This window comes from Motacilla alba, chromosome 3 (genome assembly GCF_015832195.1).
Source record: "Motacilla alba alba isolate MOTALB_02 chromosome 3, Motacilla_alba_V1.0_pri, whole genome shotgun sequence".
Classification (NCBI taxonomy): domain Eukaryota; kingdom Metazoa; phylum Chordata; class Aves; order Passeriformes; family Motacillidae; genus Motacilla; species Motacilla alba.
The window spans coordinates 107,850,717-107,864,139 of record NC_052018.1 but is presented as its reverse complement, the minus strand read 5'-3'; the positions used below and the strand labels follow the sequence as shown (position 1 = coordinate 107,864,139).

At 37.0% G+C, this 13,423-nt stretch overlaps 1 protein-coding gene across 4 annotated transcripts in view; it reads right to left on the bottom strand.

The window, feature by feature from the left end:
- The window catches only part of TASP1 (taspase 1), a 77,232-nt gene that overhangs the window by 53,054 nt on the left and 10,755 nt on the right, over window positions 1-13,423 (bottom strand). For 3 of the 4 annotated variants that reach the window (XM_038131872.1, XM_038131871.1, XM_038131874.1), the window contains exons 5-7: window positions 10,044-10,164; window positions 8,833-8,917; window positions 3,126-3,205 (exon numbers count right to left, since the gene is read on the bottom strand). In XM_038131872.1, coding sequence (XP_037987800.1) covers window positions 3,126-3,205; window positions 8,833-8,917; window positions 10,044-10,164 — 286 coding nt within the window. The remainder of the gene's footprint in view (window positions 1-3,125; window positions 3,206-8,832; window positions 8,918-10,043; window positions 10,165-13,423) is intronic. The other variant, XM_038131873.1, reaches the window with a different exon arrangement.

Here is a 13,423-nt window from a genome sequence, read left to right as displayed (position 1 = left end):
ATAATTTACATCTATTACAGGCTGAGTTGATAATGTCAGATAGAAGTGTTTTGGTTATTACTAGTGCAGGCACAGATACTGGCAGATGAGGGTGTACCTTGAATTTAGATTGCATATTTGAAGTGTACTTTTAATATTTTTAAGAGACTCCAATGTACAGTAATTCAGCACTTCTAAATTGTAATTACACCTTAACACTTGGATTACACTGTCAAAGCAGTCTCTCTAGCACAGGGCAACAAAGCACTGGGAGAAGCCAGTATGGGCTCTGTACTGGCAGGCTCTACTTTGGGCAGGGATTAATAAATTCAGATTCCTTGCAGACTGTGTGCAATACAGACAGATCACGTTTCAGGTGTTTGTTTGTGGTTTTTTTTTAAGACCACTCACTCTGTACACTGGGAACTCACCAGGTTTCTACAAATGGTAGAAATCCCATTTCCTCACACACTTGACAAATGAAAGAAGACGAAGCACGTGAGCCTTGACAAAACCTTGATGGAATTCAACAAGTAACATGGTTTAAAACATGCTTCCAGTTTGGTGCTTAGATACTTCGATAGTTCTGAGAGAACTATGGAGCCTGACCACAAAGCAGATCGTGACCCTTTCTTTGATACTGATCACAGGGAAGCTCCATCCCTGCAAACCAACCTCCCAATCCCCCAGCCTCACTGACAGCAGCTATAACATTACTCTTCTCATCTCAGGTCCAAGAAAAAGGAGACAGAATAAGACAACTTCAAGAACATATTTTCCATGTACAGCACAGAGAAGCCAAAACATGCACACAGTTCTCCCTGCCAATATTTACTGCAAGTACACATCCAAATTAGGATTAAAGGTTTTTGGAGGAGATCTCAGTTTGGTTTTTTGTAAGTAAGTTACTAAACATATTTTCCTGATGTTTGGCAATTAGTTCAGTTCTTTCTTTTACAGAGCTATTCAGAAGATATGTGATGTCTACTTAATTTACCCCCAGTTCTCCATGCAAACTCTACCACAGCAACGGTAGCAAACACAACCAAAAAAGTCTCCCTTTTTTTGAAGACTGGTGTGTTATTTAACAAAACAGCTGACTTCAGATGAGATCTCTTTGTGGTTGCTTGGAAACAACATTCTATTTGATTGTTTCTTAAGCATATCTAACTTTCCATGGTAACATTGGATAAATTTATTTTGGCTTCTTACACATTACCTGTGAGTTTCCAAATTCTTTTCATTTGTAACAATCCCATTTTCCAATCCCACTGACCAGAGGTCAATGAAGTACAAGATTTACTTTGCTAAGGACTGGGACTGGAATCAGGGTAACATTTTCTGAAACTGATTCTTTAGGTTCTTGCTTACTCTTGTATTGCTTTTTTCAAAGAAAAAAAAAAACCTCAGATGTACTACCATTAATAACTATACTGCAAAATTCACTTGCCAGTCCTGGTTGTTTCAACTGTTTTAACGCAAATTGTTTTGCTAAATAGAAGTATGCTGAATGTACTGCAAAGACAAAATGCAAGTAGTGGTCTATTGGAGCAGGATTGTGAAAATACACTGGCTGTGATTATTCTTCTGATGTTTCTCCAATGTAAATTCATAGTATGGATTAGGCAAACTAAACTAGCAGTGGCCATCCCTATTTTTAAACTGCAATGTGCATATTTGTTCTGACTTGGGTACATTGTAGCTAGCAAATGTATCATCTGGCAATTAATGTCACAATCCAAAAACACTGGTACTAGAAACACTTGAAATCTGTGCATGCAAACAGAATTAGTTAAGGCACCTTCTTGTGAAGTACCTCCTGCATGTAAGTAGCAACTGCTTTCCTAAAAAGAAAAAAAAAAAAACCTGAGAAGCCAACCCTCCTCCCACCAAAAAAAAACTTCAAAGAGTTAAGTGTTTTTTACTCTTTCTAGAGCTACAGAAATAAAGGTGTTCTGCTCAACTCAGCACAATAGCTGTTCTGCAAATGCTGTTTTGGACAGCAGATAGGGCACAAGTTTCAGTCATGTGGAGCTAGAGATCAAAACTTTCTGTTCAGAATGGAATGCGTCGTGAATACGTGTGAAAATCGGTGCAATCAAATAAAACAATGCCACTGTTTCAGGGGTTACACTTCAGCACTGAGTATCAACAATTCTGAGCTGCAGTTTCTAGATATTTATCTGCATTTAAAATTAGACCCAATAAAAGGTTTAATGGGAGCCCTGGGTTTCAACCTCTGATCTAGGGATGAGTCAGGTATTTGAAGTAGTAGTACTGTTTAAAATAAACATTCCTAATCTTCTGTGTTCTCCTTCTTTGGGTAATAACTTCTGGGTTTTTTTCCTGCATAACCTCAACAGGCAGCACAGGGCATGTTCTCATCTAAAACAAACTACAGACCGGTAGTTATGGCACTTTCCAAAAGGAGGGGGGCTGAAGAAGAGAAGGAAGAGAACCACATCCTCCTTTCCATGGGTAAGTGCACTCAGATTTAACCTAGTATTGATGATGTATCAATATAACATAATCACTTTTTTTTTTTTTTTATTTTAAGACAAGAAGCTTTTCTAAGAAACTAGGGTTAATATACAGTATAATTCAAGTCTGTTTTCCAGATTGGGTTATTTTATCAGCTTAGGTGAAGTGAAGCCTCAGGTTGAAAAAAAAAAAAAAAAAAAGCAAATTACTTTGACAGCCTGTTTAGACAAGAGCAGTTCTGGTCAAAGACCCAGATATGGGTGTAACTAGACAATCTCAGAGACAAACTGGCACCTGCTGAATTTTGGTACAAGGCTAGCTGGTGCTGTTAGGATCCAAGATGGATCACAACTGGAGACTTGTAGCACTGAGCTTTTAAAGAGCCTACATTTTGGTTAAAAAGAAGTCCATCATTGGATTTAGCCCTAGAATCACAGAATCACTTTAATTAGATGTTGCTAAAATGCAGCTAAAGTAATAGTTTACAATTTTTTCTATTTAGATACTTATTAGAAAATTAGCAAACTTAAACAACCCTTATAGACCATAACACCACAAGCTAGTTGAATGTTAAGAACAATGAAGTGATGTACGCCTCAAAAGATGAGGCACCATTTAAAGTTACTCTGTCCTGTTCTTCCTACTGACACCACCAGTTTACTCACTTGTAGCCATGATACCTGGAGGACATGCTGGTATCCCGTGATCAACTGCCCATCTGTAAGCTCCTTCACCAACTAAAAAGCTAGGAGACACAGAAGAGGGAGTTTAAACAAAACCATATAACAAATCCCCCTTTGTTTGCAATTATTTTTTTCTATTTGGTCTGGTCAATTTTAAATCATAAGCTGTCTATATTTCACAGGACTGTCTGCTATTAATTACATTTGGCAACCTTACGTAGTTTCATTAAAAGATTATGCAGCTCTGACATTAAATTTATTACTGGACAAAACCAAGTGCTAATAAATTTGAAATTCAATACAAAATCAGCATCAGCTTTCAGCTGCAGCTAAACCAGGACAGAGCTGTCTCAAATCTTGCTCTCTACAACAACTTAGCAAGATCCTGAAGACCAAAAATACGGGATGAGAAAGGTGAGAATGGTAAGGTATTTCCAGTAAAGCCAGCCAGTGTCAAAGGAATACCAAGCAGTATTTTGAGAGGTACAACACAAGCTAAAAACTGACTTTATTTAGAAGGATTAAAGTCTATTTCACGGAGTTTTATCAATCATTTGCAAATGAGACTAGCCCGCTAAATTTTAAATATACTTGTAAAAAAACTCCAGCCATCTAAGAAGCTGTTTTCTAGTCAGTACTGAACACTTTACCATAGTGAGACAGCACACACTGCTGTGACAACAAACAAGAGCAAAAAACATACACGCACATGGAACTTCTAGGGATAGAAGAAAAAGCAAAGCTCATGTTGTTTCCCCTTAGAGAAATTAATCTTATTGCCAAAAAAAGGGTATGTAGAAGCTGGAAATGAGACACTTTCATAAAGCTGCTGTGCAACACAATAAAGGACAACTACTTCCAATCTTATCTCAAAAATGGACAATGAAGTTAAGAATAACACAACTGCCTAATGGACATCAGAAGGAAAGGCTAAGAATTTTCAGCAAATTGGAAGAAGTTTCACTGAAATGCCAGAGTTAAGAAGATGAGTTTAAAGCAGTTATTCCAGCTACAAAGTAGTCCCTGGGGCCATGCAGTTCTCAGTTTCTGAGAACACTATTGATATAGCAAATTTGTTGGCATTAATGCTGCTGCAAGTTTTCTTGACAGTGCTATACTCAACATCTGCAGCCTTCATTATATAGTATTTTGTGGTGGTATTTTCTATCTTCTATATGATTTAACCAATCCAAGAGGAATGCCCAGTCTTTCTTTACTAAAGTCTCAAAAAAGGTTGATCTAAATGAGAATTTGAATTGTTAAATGCATATTTCTTACCATTGTTAGTGCAGCTTCAGGTAAGAATTGTTCACATTGCAAGATACTGTAGGATAAGTTATTGGGTACTTAGGCAGAACTCAAGCATTACTGTTAGATAATTAGACAAGTTAGTGCTCAAGAAACAACCTGGCACTGACACATAACATAAAAAAACTTTCAATATTAATATAAAAAAGATAGGTAAACTGTAGCCAAACCTAATTTAGTCGTATTTTCCATTGTCTAAAAGAAGGTGGGTTTGGTCTTTATCAAACAACACGTTTTTGGGAAGTAAATAAGCACTTCCTTTTCAATAAGACAATTTACACAAAGAGAAAGGTTAGGTGGGAAAAGCATCAAACTCAACACTGGGAGTTTGATATATGGTAACTCAAGCACAGGTCAGTCAGAAATAATGTGTTTTACAAGCGGTTTCACAGCTGCCTTTTTAATACTTAAAACCAGAAAATGTCACCAGTATTTCATGAGGAGTGCAAAAAAGCACCCAAGAGTGTCTCCTAACGTTTGTGATGTGACTTTTAGTTTTTTACATTTCTGTCCTTAATCCTTAGATTCCTTTCCCTCCCAGAACACAAAGTTTTAGTCCCAAAGAGTCTTTAAATCAGAGCAGAAAACTAATTGAGGCTCCATATCACCACAGAGATCATCCACCTTTTTTAAACTGTTCAGTTTGGATCTTTAAAGGACACCGTAACCACGGAAAAGTTAAAATAAACTGTTTACAAGACAAATAGCATCAGGATCTCAATGCTTTGTTGTCTGCACATAAAAACAAAACTACCACCAAGCTTGATTTATTGGGGGAGAGGGAAGAGGGAATAAAGCCAGTGCACTATAGAAAGCAGTGTCAAAACCACTCCAAGTTTCAAAAGCCTTCAGGCTAATTCAAAATACAATTTTCCAAAGGGAGGGGAAAAACAAATACATAAACAAAGGATGAATGAGTTTATTCTCTGCTACTCTAAAAGTTGGGTCTGCACAAACAGGACATAAAGATCTTTCTTGCAAATATATCAGACAGAGTACTCTGTAGTTCTTAGAGGCTCAGAACACAGAAGATGAAAACACCCTCCCAGCAAGGAGGTGGTGTTCAGATGTGCTTTCCAGCTCCAGGCACACTAGACCATATTAATAGAAAATATAAGTAAAGGGCTCTAAAATGATCTTTTTGGGCAATTTTCTCCAAGAACAGATTATGTTGGTGCTGAATACTCCAAACAGGGCCATTTAATAGGGAAACAGGCTGCTCCAAGCTAAACAGAAGTGTCAGAAGGTTTGGGCCATGTTCAAGGTAATAAATACACTTTGTAACATGGTAATAAATACACTTTGTAACATTTACTCCTAAAATGTAGCAATCACTCTGAAATCAGTGTTACAAAGAAGAAATTGTTTTGAAGAAATACAGAACAGAGATAAAAGGTCGTGTGTCTTCATTCCCTCTGGGAACTTGGACTAGGCACTGCCCTACTCCTTCCACAATGTTTGTATCCTGCACATAACAGTGTAAAGCAATTACAAACTCGGTATGTCCCAAGGAGGGGGGAAACCTAAGAAGGAATTCTTTCCCATATAGTTATATTGAGAAAGGGATGTGGACATGGACTTAATGTCAGTACTACTAAGGAGTTCTAAGAAAGGAGGCATTTAGGTGCATTTGTGCTGTCCAGCAAATCTTACCAAATCGTACATTTGGGAGCAGACAGATGTAAAGAAGCCTCTTTCCTTAGGTCAAGGTTTCACAGTAGGAAACAGAAAATCTTCAAGCTTATCACTACAAAACATCTAATCCATTACTCCGTGATCAAACACCATTTCCAAAGGTTCATCCAGCTTGTAACCATGCAAATACAGAAGTACTTTCTTTTGTAAAAGTTATACAAGGAACAGGAATATCTTACAGGAGATTATGCAATATTTACAAGTTAAGTATTTTCTGTTCCTTCATCAGAGAAAATCCTGACAATACCAAGCTGCATAAAGTATGACAGAAAGCTGTCAGGACCTCAGAGGTTTCAACAACTGCACCATGCATTCAGGGTTTCTCTAAACTTTTTAAGTTCTACTTGGATAGTGAGATTCTGTGTTTTAAATACCACAACAAGATCCAGAAGGACACACTCTACAGAGCAATTTACAGCACATTAGATACATCAGTTCAGACACTTGATCCCTCCATCCCAAAAAGCTTATCATCTCTGAACAACTTAATTCACTCTCACTGGAATTTCTTCTACAGAAAATCAGAAATATACCACTTTGAATTGGTTTTGAACTGCCACTATGAAAATGTATGCTGCACAGGGGTAAACAGCCCAAGCAAACTATCCCCACTGCTCTTTTATAGTGAAAGAACTGCCTAATTCCACTTTTACTAACCTCACAGCTCCTGAATTTTTCCTGTTTGGTCATGTGCCAAACATTTTTGGCAGAAAACATCAGGCTAGCTTAGATCATGCTATAGAAACAGTCTCTACCATAGGTTTCTTTAAGCAGGTTCTTAGGCCAAGCAGTATCTGGAAGATTCCCCAGTATACTACGTGCCAACGAGAACCAAAATGAAAATCGTGTATCTTTACAATTAAAAATCACTTACTAGAATGCTGACACTCCCTAGGAATGCCAAAATATGGCTAATCTCTTGTCGTTTGACTCTAAGTATTCCCAGCTTTGGCAGGACTATATTTCAGTCCCAAAACAATGTGTCGTGCCCAGAAAGGCAAGACATGAAATCCTCCATTCCATCACTTTTAATGTACATGAACTTTATCATTCTGACCTTGGCATACCCTGTGTGTATAGAAGCATCCACCACAGCAAGCCCGAAGCATAACCCATCACATCCCACTAGTACAGACTGTTTCCAGGATAAAAAAATTTGCCTTAACAAGATGTGCATTCAAAATCCAGAAGGGGGGAAAGAGGAAATGAAAATATTTATCAGGTAACCCAAGTGCACATTTGCACAATAAACTGCATGCCTTGGTTCCAAAGACAGCTCATCTCTCACCTCGAGATTTGAGCTACCCTGTCTTTCACAGCATCTGCTAGTCTTGCACAGTCCTCAAAAGATTTAGTCTTGCCCTTGGGGGGAAAGAGGATATAGTTCCTTTTTCACTCAGTATTTTAAAATAATAGCATCATAAACTAGGTCATAAAGTCACAGCATAATATCCAAGTGCTCTTCCTTACAATAATTCTAAACACTGATGACACAAGTAAAACAATCCCAAGTGCTTGCTCCTGTAGCTGACTTCAGCAATACTTCTGGAACACCAAAAAACCACATTTCACACTCATTTCACATTCTAATGTACCTCAGCAAAGCCTCATTTTCTCCTGACAGCTAAAGAAATGAGCAGCTAACACCTATTGAACATAAAATTCATATTCTTTGTTCTGTTCTTTATGCAATAAAGAAAAGCATTTAAAATGCAAAATTTTGCCTGTTGATGATTTGATTTCAAGGTGGCTTTTTTTGATCTATGAACTTTTTTTGCACGTGACAGAACACTGAAATCCTCACTGTTTAAATTGGAATACTGCACCATAGGCTACTTGGCTAATTTTACAGAACACTACAGTCAGGGAAAGTAAAATTTGTAAATCTAATACTTACATTTTTTTAAACTACATAAATGCTGGTTTAATATTTTTGCAAATACTGACCACGAGTTGGCAAAGGGCAGCAAATTGTGCCACAGGTATGATAACTGATGATAGCAGTCAATTAATATGAATAAATTATTTGAGTTCTCTACCTGTCAATTTAAACTGCTAATGAAAATAAGGTGGTTTTAAGAGCAATCAACTCTGACACAGTTCTTGGATTCTTTCCAAAGTGAAGCAATAACATTTGGAGTTATTCTGTATTTAATACTCACCTCTTCCACTTAAGTTTTATATCCATCTTAATGAGGGACTGCTTGTTTTCATTTTTGTTGTAAATATTATTAAATTTATCTTTAAAATAAGAGGAAGTTACTAAACGCTGCACATTTCCACAAAGCCACAAAGGCAGTAAAATAAGGTTGCTCTTATTAAAAACTGCTGCTTTTTGTTAAAGGTAGACAGAGGCAAAGGCAGTAGAACTTCCATTTAATCTTGATGTTTTTTGGGATTTTTCAAAAGGCTACAGTAACAAACATAAGAATTAAGTATGACAACTGGAAATAATCAGACAGACAGAAATTATCACAAAATTATGTTGCCATCTATATCTAATACTTCCTTCCACTGAGTGCATAAGAAATTTCAAGCTCAGAGAACAAAGCTTATCTTCTTTTTAAAGACACACTGGTATGTAAAACAGCACCAGCCTTCCTGGGTGAGATAAAACCTTCAAATATTGCATCCATGCAGTAGAGATGAAAGACCAAAGGAAAGTCAAGCAGAACAAAGCAATTACCAAGGTGGAATTCTGCCAGCAGAGAGTTTCCCCTTCTGCCCTTCACACAACAATCTATTTGCAACCGAAACTGGATTCTTGATTCCTAAAAAAGAAGAATTAGCAAAAAAATGGGAACAGAACATTAAAATATTTTCCCTCATAGCACTATAGAGTTCGTTTTGGCAGTGGAACTCAGATTCCTTTAATTTCCAAGGGTTTGTCAAGTAATTAGGAGACACCTTATGTTTCAATGTAGTAACACTTTCAGTTTTCCCTTCACATGCTGTTGGTAGTGACAAAGCCTTCCAGTCAACACCTCCCCCACTTTTTTTTAAAAGAAAGAACAAACCATATTGAAATAGGAGAAGTGATCTCCTACAACAGAAATTTCATGTAAAACCTATTGTGCCTAAGGGTCAAAGATGTTTATAAGCATTAATTTTTCTAGGTGGAATTTTCATTTGGATCTATCTGTCCAGAACAGAAATTACAAGACTCAGGCTTAGCTGTCTCTCACTCTCAATTTCCTCCTTCCCCATGGTTGGAAGGATACATTTTGTAACAAACAAGGCTTGACACAATTTTACTATTTATTTTAAATTTATATCTAGATGAGGAAGCCATTACCACAGTTTAGAACTATTCTAGGATAAAGAACAAAGCTTGAAATCTTGTCAGAAAAGCTATTCAATAGTAACAGCTAAGGCTGTTCATACACTTAGAATGAAAACCTCAACAATCCCTGCTTGGGACTTGATATCTGTATTTGTTTTATACTGAAAGCTAAAACTAGAAAAAAGAGAGAAACACTTTAGTTCTCATATTAAATAAGTCCCATATGCAAATAAATTGCCCGAGCACAAAAACAAATAAAAAGCCTAATTTAAATACTTGTAATACTTTTTAACAACTGAATTTTATTACAAAATTATCATTCTTCAAATTCATTTCAGCAAACTGAGTCCCACTGTGAATACTGTGTGGTATCACACAATTGTGCTATGTCAAAAGATTATCAGTGAACTAATAAGACAACATATTACACAAAGAAATTAACACAAACCAGCATTTAAGGGAGCAGGAATGCCTCCCTCTTTTTTAAAGGAGCAGAATTTATTTAAACACAGCAGAATTTACCATGTGTCCCCCTTCAAATCAGTAACAAAAACCCCAAAATTGATCTTTGCACTTAAATCAGCAATTAGCTTTATAATACATAATTAACATACCACTCAGTGCTCCAACAGCTCCAAAATTCAATGACTTTCCATCCATTATACTGGCATCACATTCTATTTCACCCAGAAGGTTTAGGTTAGATCCCAATCCTGCATTTGTAAAAGGAGAATCCTAAAAATAAGAGGAGAACACTATAAGGCCACATCCATAAGAAACTAGATCAAAACCTCTGTATAAGTGATCTGATGGCACTGATCTTGGTGCAATGCATTTTCTTATTTTAGTAGTTTAATCTTCCACAACAAAAACAAGGGCAATTTGAACAGAGCATCTAAAATTACTCCAATGGACAGCTTTCACCTCTCTAGGGCGTGATTTATCTCAAATGTAATAATGCACTAACATAAAAACCAATCACCTAACAATTAAAGATTATCCTTTCTATGCATGTAAAACTCACAATAAGAGTGAAAATCTCTCCTCCCCCAAAGTACACATTCCCTTGGTCCTTAATGCATCAAATAACATTTAAATAACATCTTATAATCACTGCACAGAGCAGTCTACCTTTGAAACTCCTGGGTATGACACTACAGCAAAACAGAACTGTCCTTGTTCTGAACATTCTAAGCCCATGACTGCAGCTCCACATGCAGAAATGATGAACTGGCATCACTAAAAATCCACTTTGTAAAATTCCTATTAGACCATTAGCACAGGGACTGTGGTCTGGAAGCTTCTTGACTAAAAACCAATTCCTATTTCATAGAAACTATGGAACAACATTTTAACAACATCATAAAGCTAACTCCTTTTTTGTTAACACCTTCTGTGGCTTTTAACAAACCCAAGGTTGTCCAAGAGTAAGTTCTGCATGCTAGAACTAAACCCCATTTTTACCCTTCCATTTCATCAGGGCATCCCATGACTTTAAAACCATAACATTTCAAAGTAGCACAGTTCAGCAGTCTCACTGCCAGCTCAGTACAATCCCCTCTTCTATATGCAAGGAATATAGGACGAAGAAATGATAGCTAAATCCAATTTCAGAGAGATGCTGCATGCTTTCAGAGTTTCCTATGTTTAAATTACAACAGTGATACAACCTGATGTGACAAAGAACAATGTTTGTCTAGACCACCTGTGTACTGCAAAAGTATGATATCTCATTTCACTGATGAGTTATAAAAGCTGAACCAGGAAACAAATTACTGGAAACAGCTCAAAGTTCTGTCTTACATTTAAAATTAACTGGATGGGTTTTGAACATTCTAATTTGCAATGAATTTAAAGAAATAAGAGAGGTGACTACATAGAAATGAAAAGTACATCTGATGTCAGTTAGCTTTTATTAACTTTCAAACCAGCAAGTAGTGAGTAAATTCAAAATCTGTTCTGCAAGATGTTGATTCAAATTTACAGAGACACGTAAAGAGTTCTCAGTGTTTGAGTCACCAGAACACTATCTTTCTCATGAATCATGGATACAAGATCCCTGACTAATACATAATCATGAAACTGACCTTCATCTTTTTCCTTCTGAAGCAGCACAAGATTTTATCCTATTTTAACCCATTCCACAACACTTCTTCCAATTCACTGTGTATATTCATTTTGTTGTTTATTTTGACAGCAACACCTCACAGCAAATAAGTAAATTTGAAAAGATTTTAGGATAATGAAACATTTACAGTTTAGAGCACATACATAATTTTCTCTAGAAAAGGGAGGGGTGGGGGAAAATACGTTTAGAAACAGATGATGGCCTTGAAAAGGCAGAAGGTTCAGAGTAGCTGCTGGCTTAACTGGCCTCATTGCTCCCCAGGCTCTACAAATATGAAGAAAATTAAGTCAGTGAAGTTTAGGAAAAAAGGGAGCAGAGAAATGGTGGAAGGAACTGAAAGCAAACGGTGAAAGGTACTTGGAAGACACAGTAAAACCAGGAATGCTTAGGATGACCAATGCTTGCTCCTCGTGCTGTCCAAGTCCTCTGCCTCTGGGTAATCTGTGAGTCTGGAGACAAATCTCTCATGTTCTGTTCCAAACACGTTCACTCAGTGCATTGTACTTAAAAGAATTCGCAAAGAGGAAAAATGTTGTGCTCCACAGATTTGTCACTGCCAAAGCAGAGACAGCTGTTACCCTGAGAGTAGATGTCACGGCCAAATAAAGGGAGTAAGAAAGACCCACCAGAAAGAAGTCCTGGTAACACTGTCCAGAATCCCTCTGCACTCAAGGCACAAAGGTCTCCGCCATCTGGTAAAGGTAATAATCAAAAGAGGCCAGGGAGAAAATACAGGATACGGAGTTCACTTTATTTCTAAGGATCTGTATGTGCTACATGCTTTGGCATAGCACCTTCACTGGCACAACCTCAAGACTGCACCAAGACATAATTTACTCAGAGGATCTAAGAACAAAGGGAACATCACCTATTTCTCCCTACAGAATATTTATTAGAATACTACAGAATTTTTGATAAATAAGAACTCCACACCAAATTGCAGGTGTCTCTCTGGTGGGTTAACTCTCATGTTAGGACTCAGAAGGAATCTTACCAGTAACAACATGAGGAACTTCTCCAGTAAAAAGGAATAAAGACCAAATTCCAAGCATCTGTTCAAAATTTCTGTGGAGTTTCAATTAGGTCTAGAATCAGATTGCATTCAATTAAGAAATCAGGCTTAGAATTCCTAAGAGAAAGATGGTTTAACTTCACACATCTGAAAGGCAATCTGAAAACAGCTTCAGAGAAACTGGGTGTGAACCCATGGAATTTTTGATATCTACCTGAGTTTCTCTGAGGTGAGATAAAAGCCTTTGAAAAAAGGTAGGGGAAAACCTTTATTCAAAAAATGGAAACAAGACCGTCACACCTACTTCTGTGAATAGGCAAAGACATGAAATACACCACAGAAACACAATCTCTATTTGAAAACATGAATCTCTGCAAGGTTTGACCAAAAGATTTCAAGAGTCTGATATGCAAATGGAAAAATATAACGTATGAACATTAAGGTGTATTTTGAAATGAAAATTCAAAACTTACAAGGAATGCAGAAACATTTAAAAAGAAGCATGAATGCTTTTAAAGAGGCAAGAAACAAAGGGACCTAAGTGAAAGTCTCTTCATACCCTCAGACAGAAAAGTGAGGCACTGCAAGACCTGACTACCATTACATGGGGAAGAACCCAGCCAAAGAATGTGTCCAGGAAAAGAGAAAAAGGTATCTTCAGGAATATACTTTTATTTAAAATTAGAGCAGCAATCAGCCTTTGTGTTTCTAAGGAAACTGAAAAAGACAAGTAAACAAACCAAGCCTGAGCTTTGCACATTAACAGCAAGCCTTGCCACCACAGAACACTAAGTAAGAAGAGAGAAAAGACAAACAAATGGATATTCAAAGCATTTTAACAAAATGTGACTCTT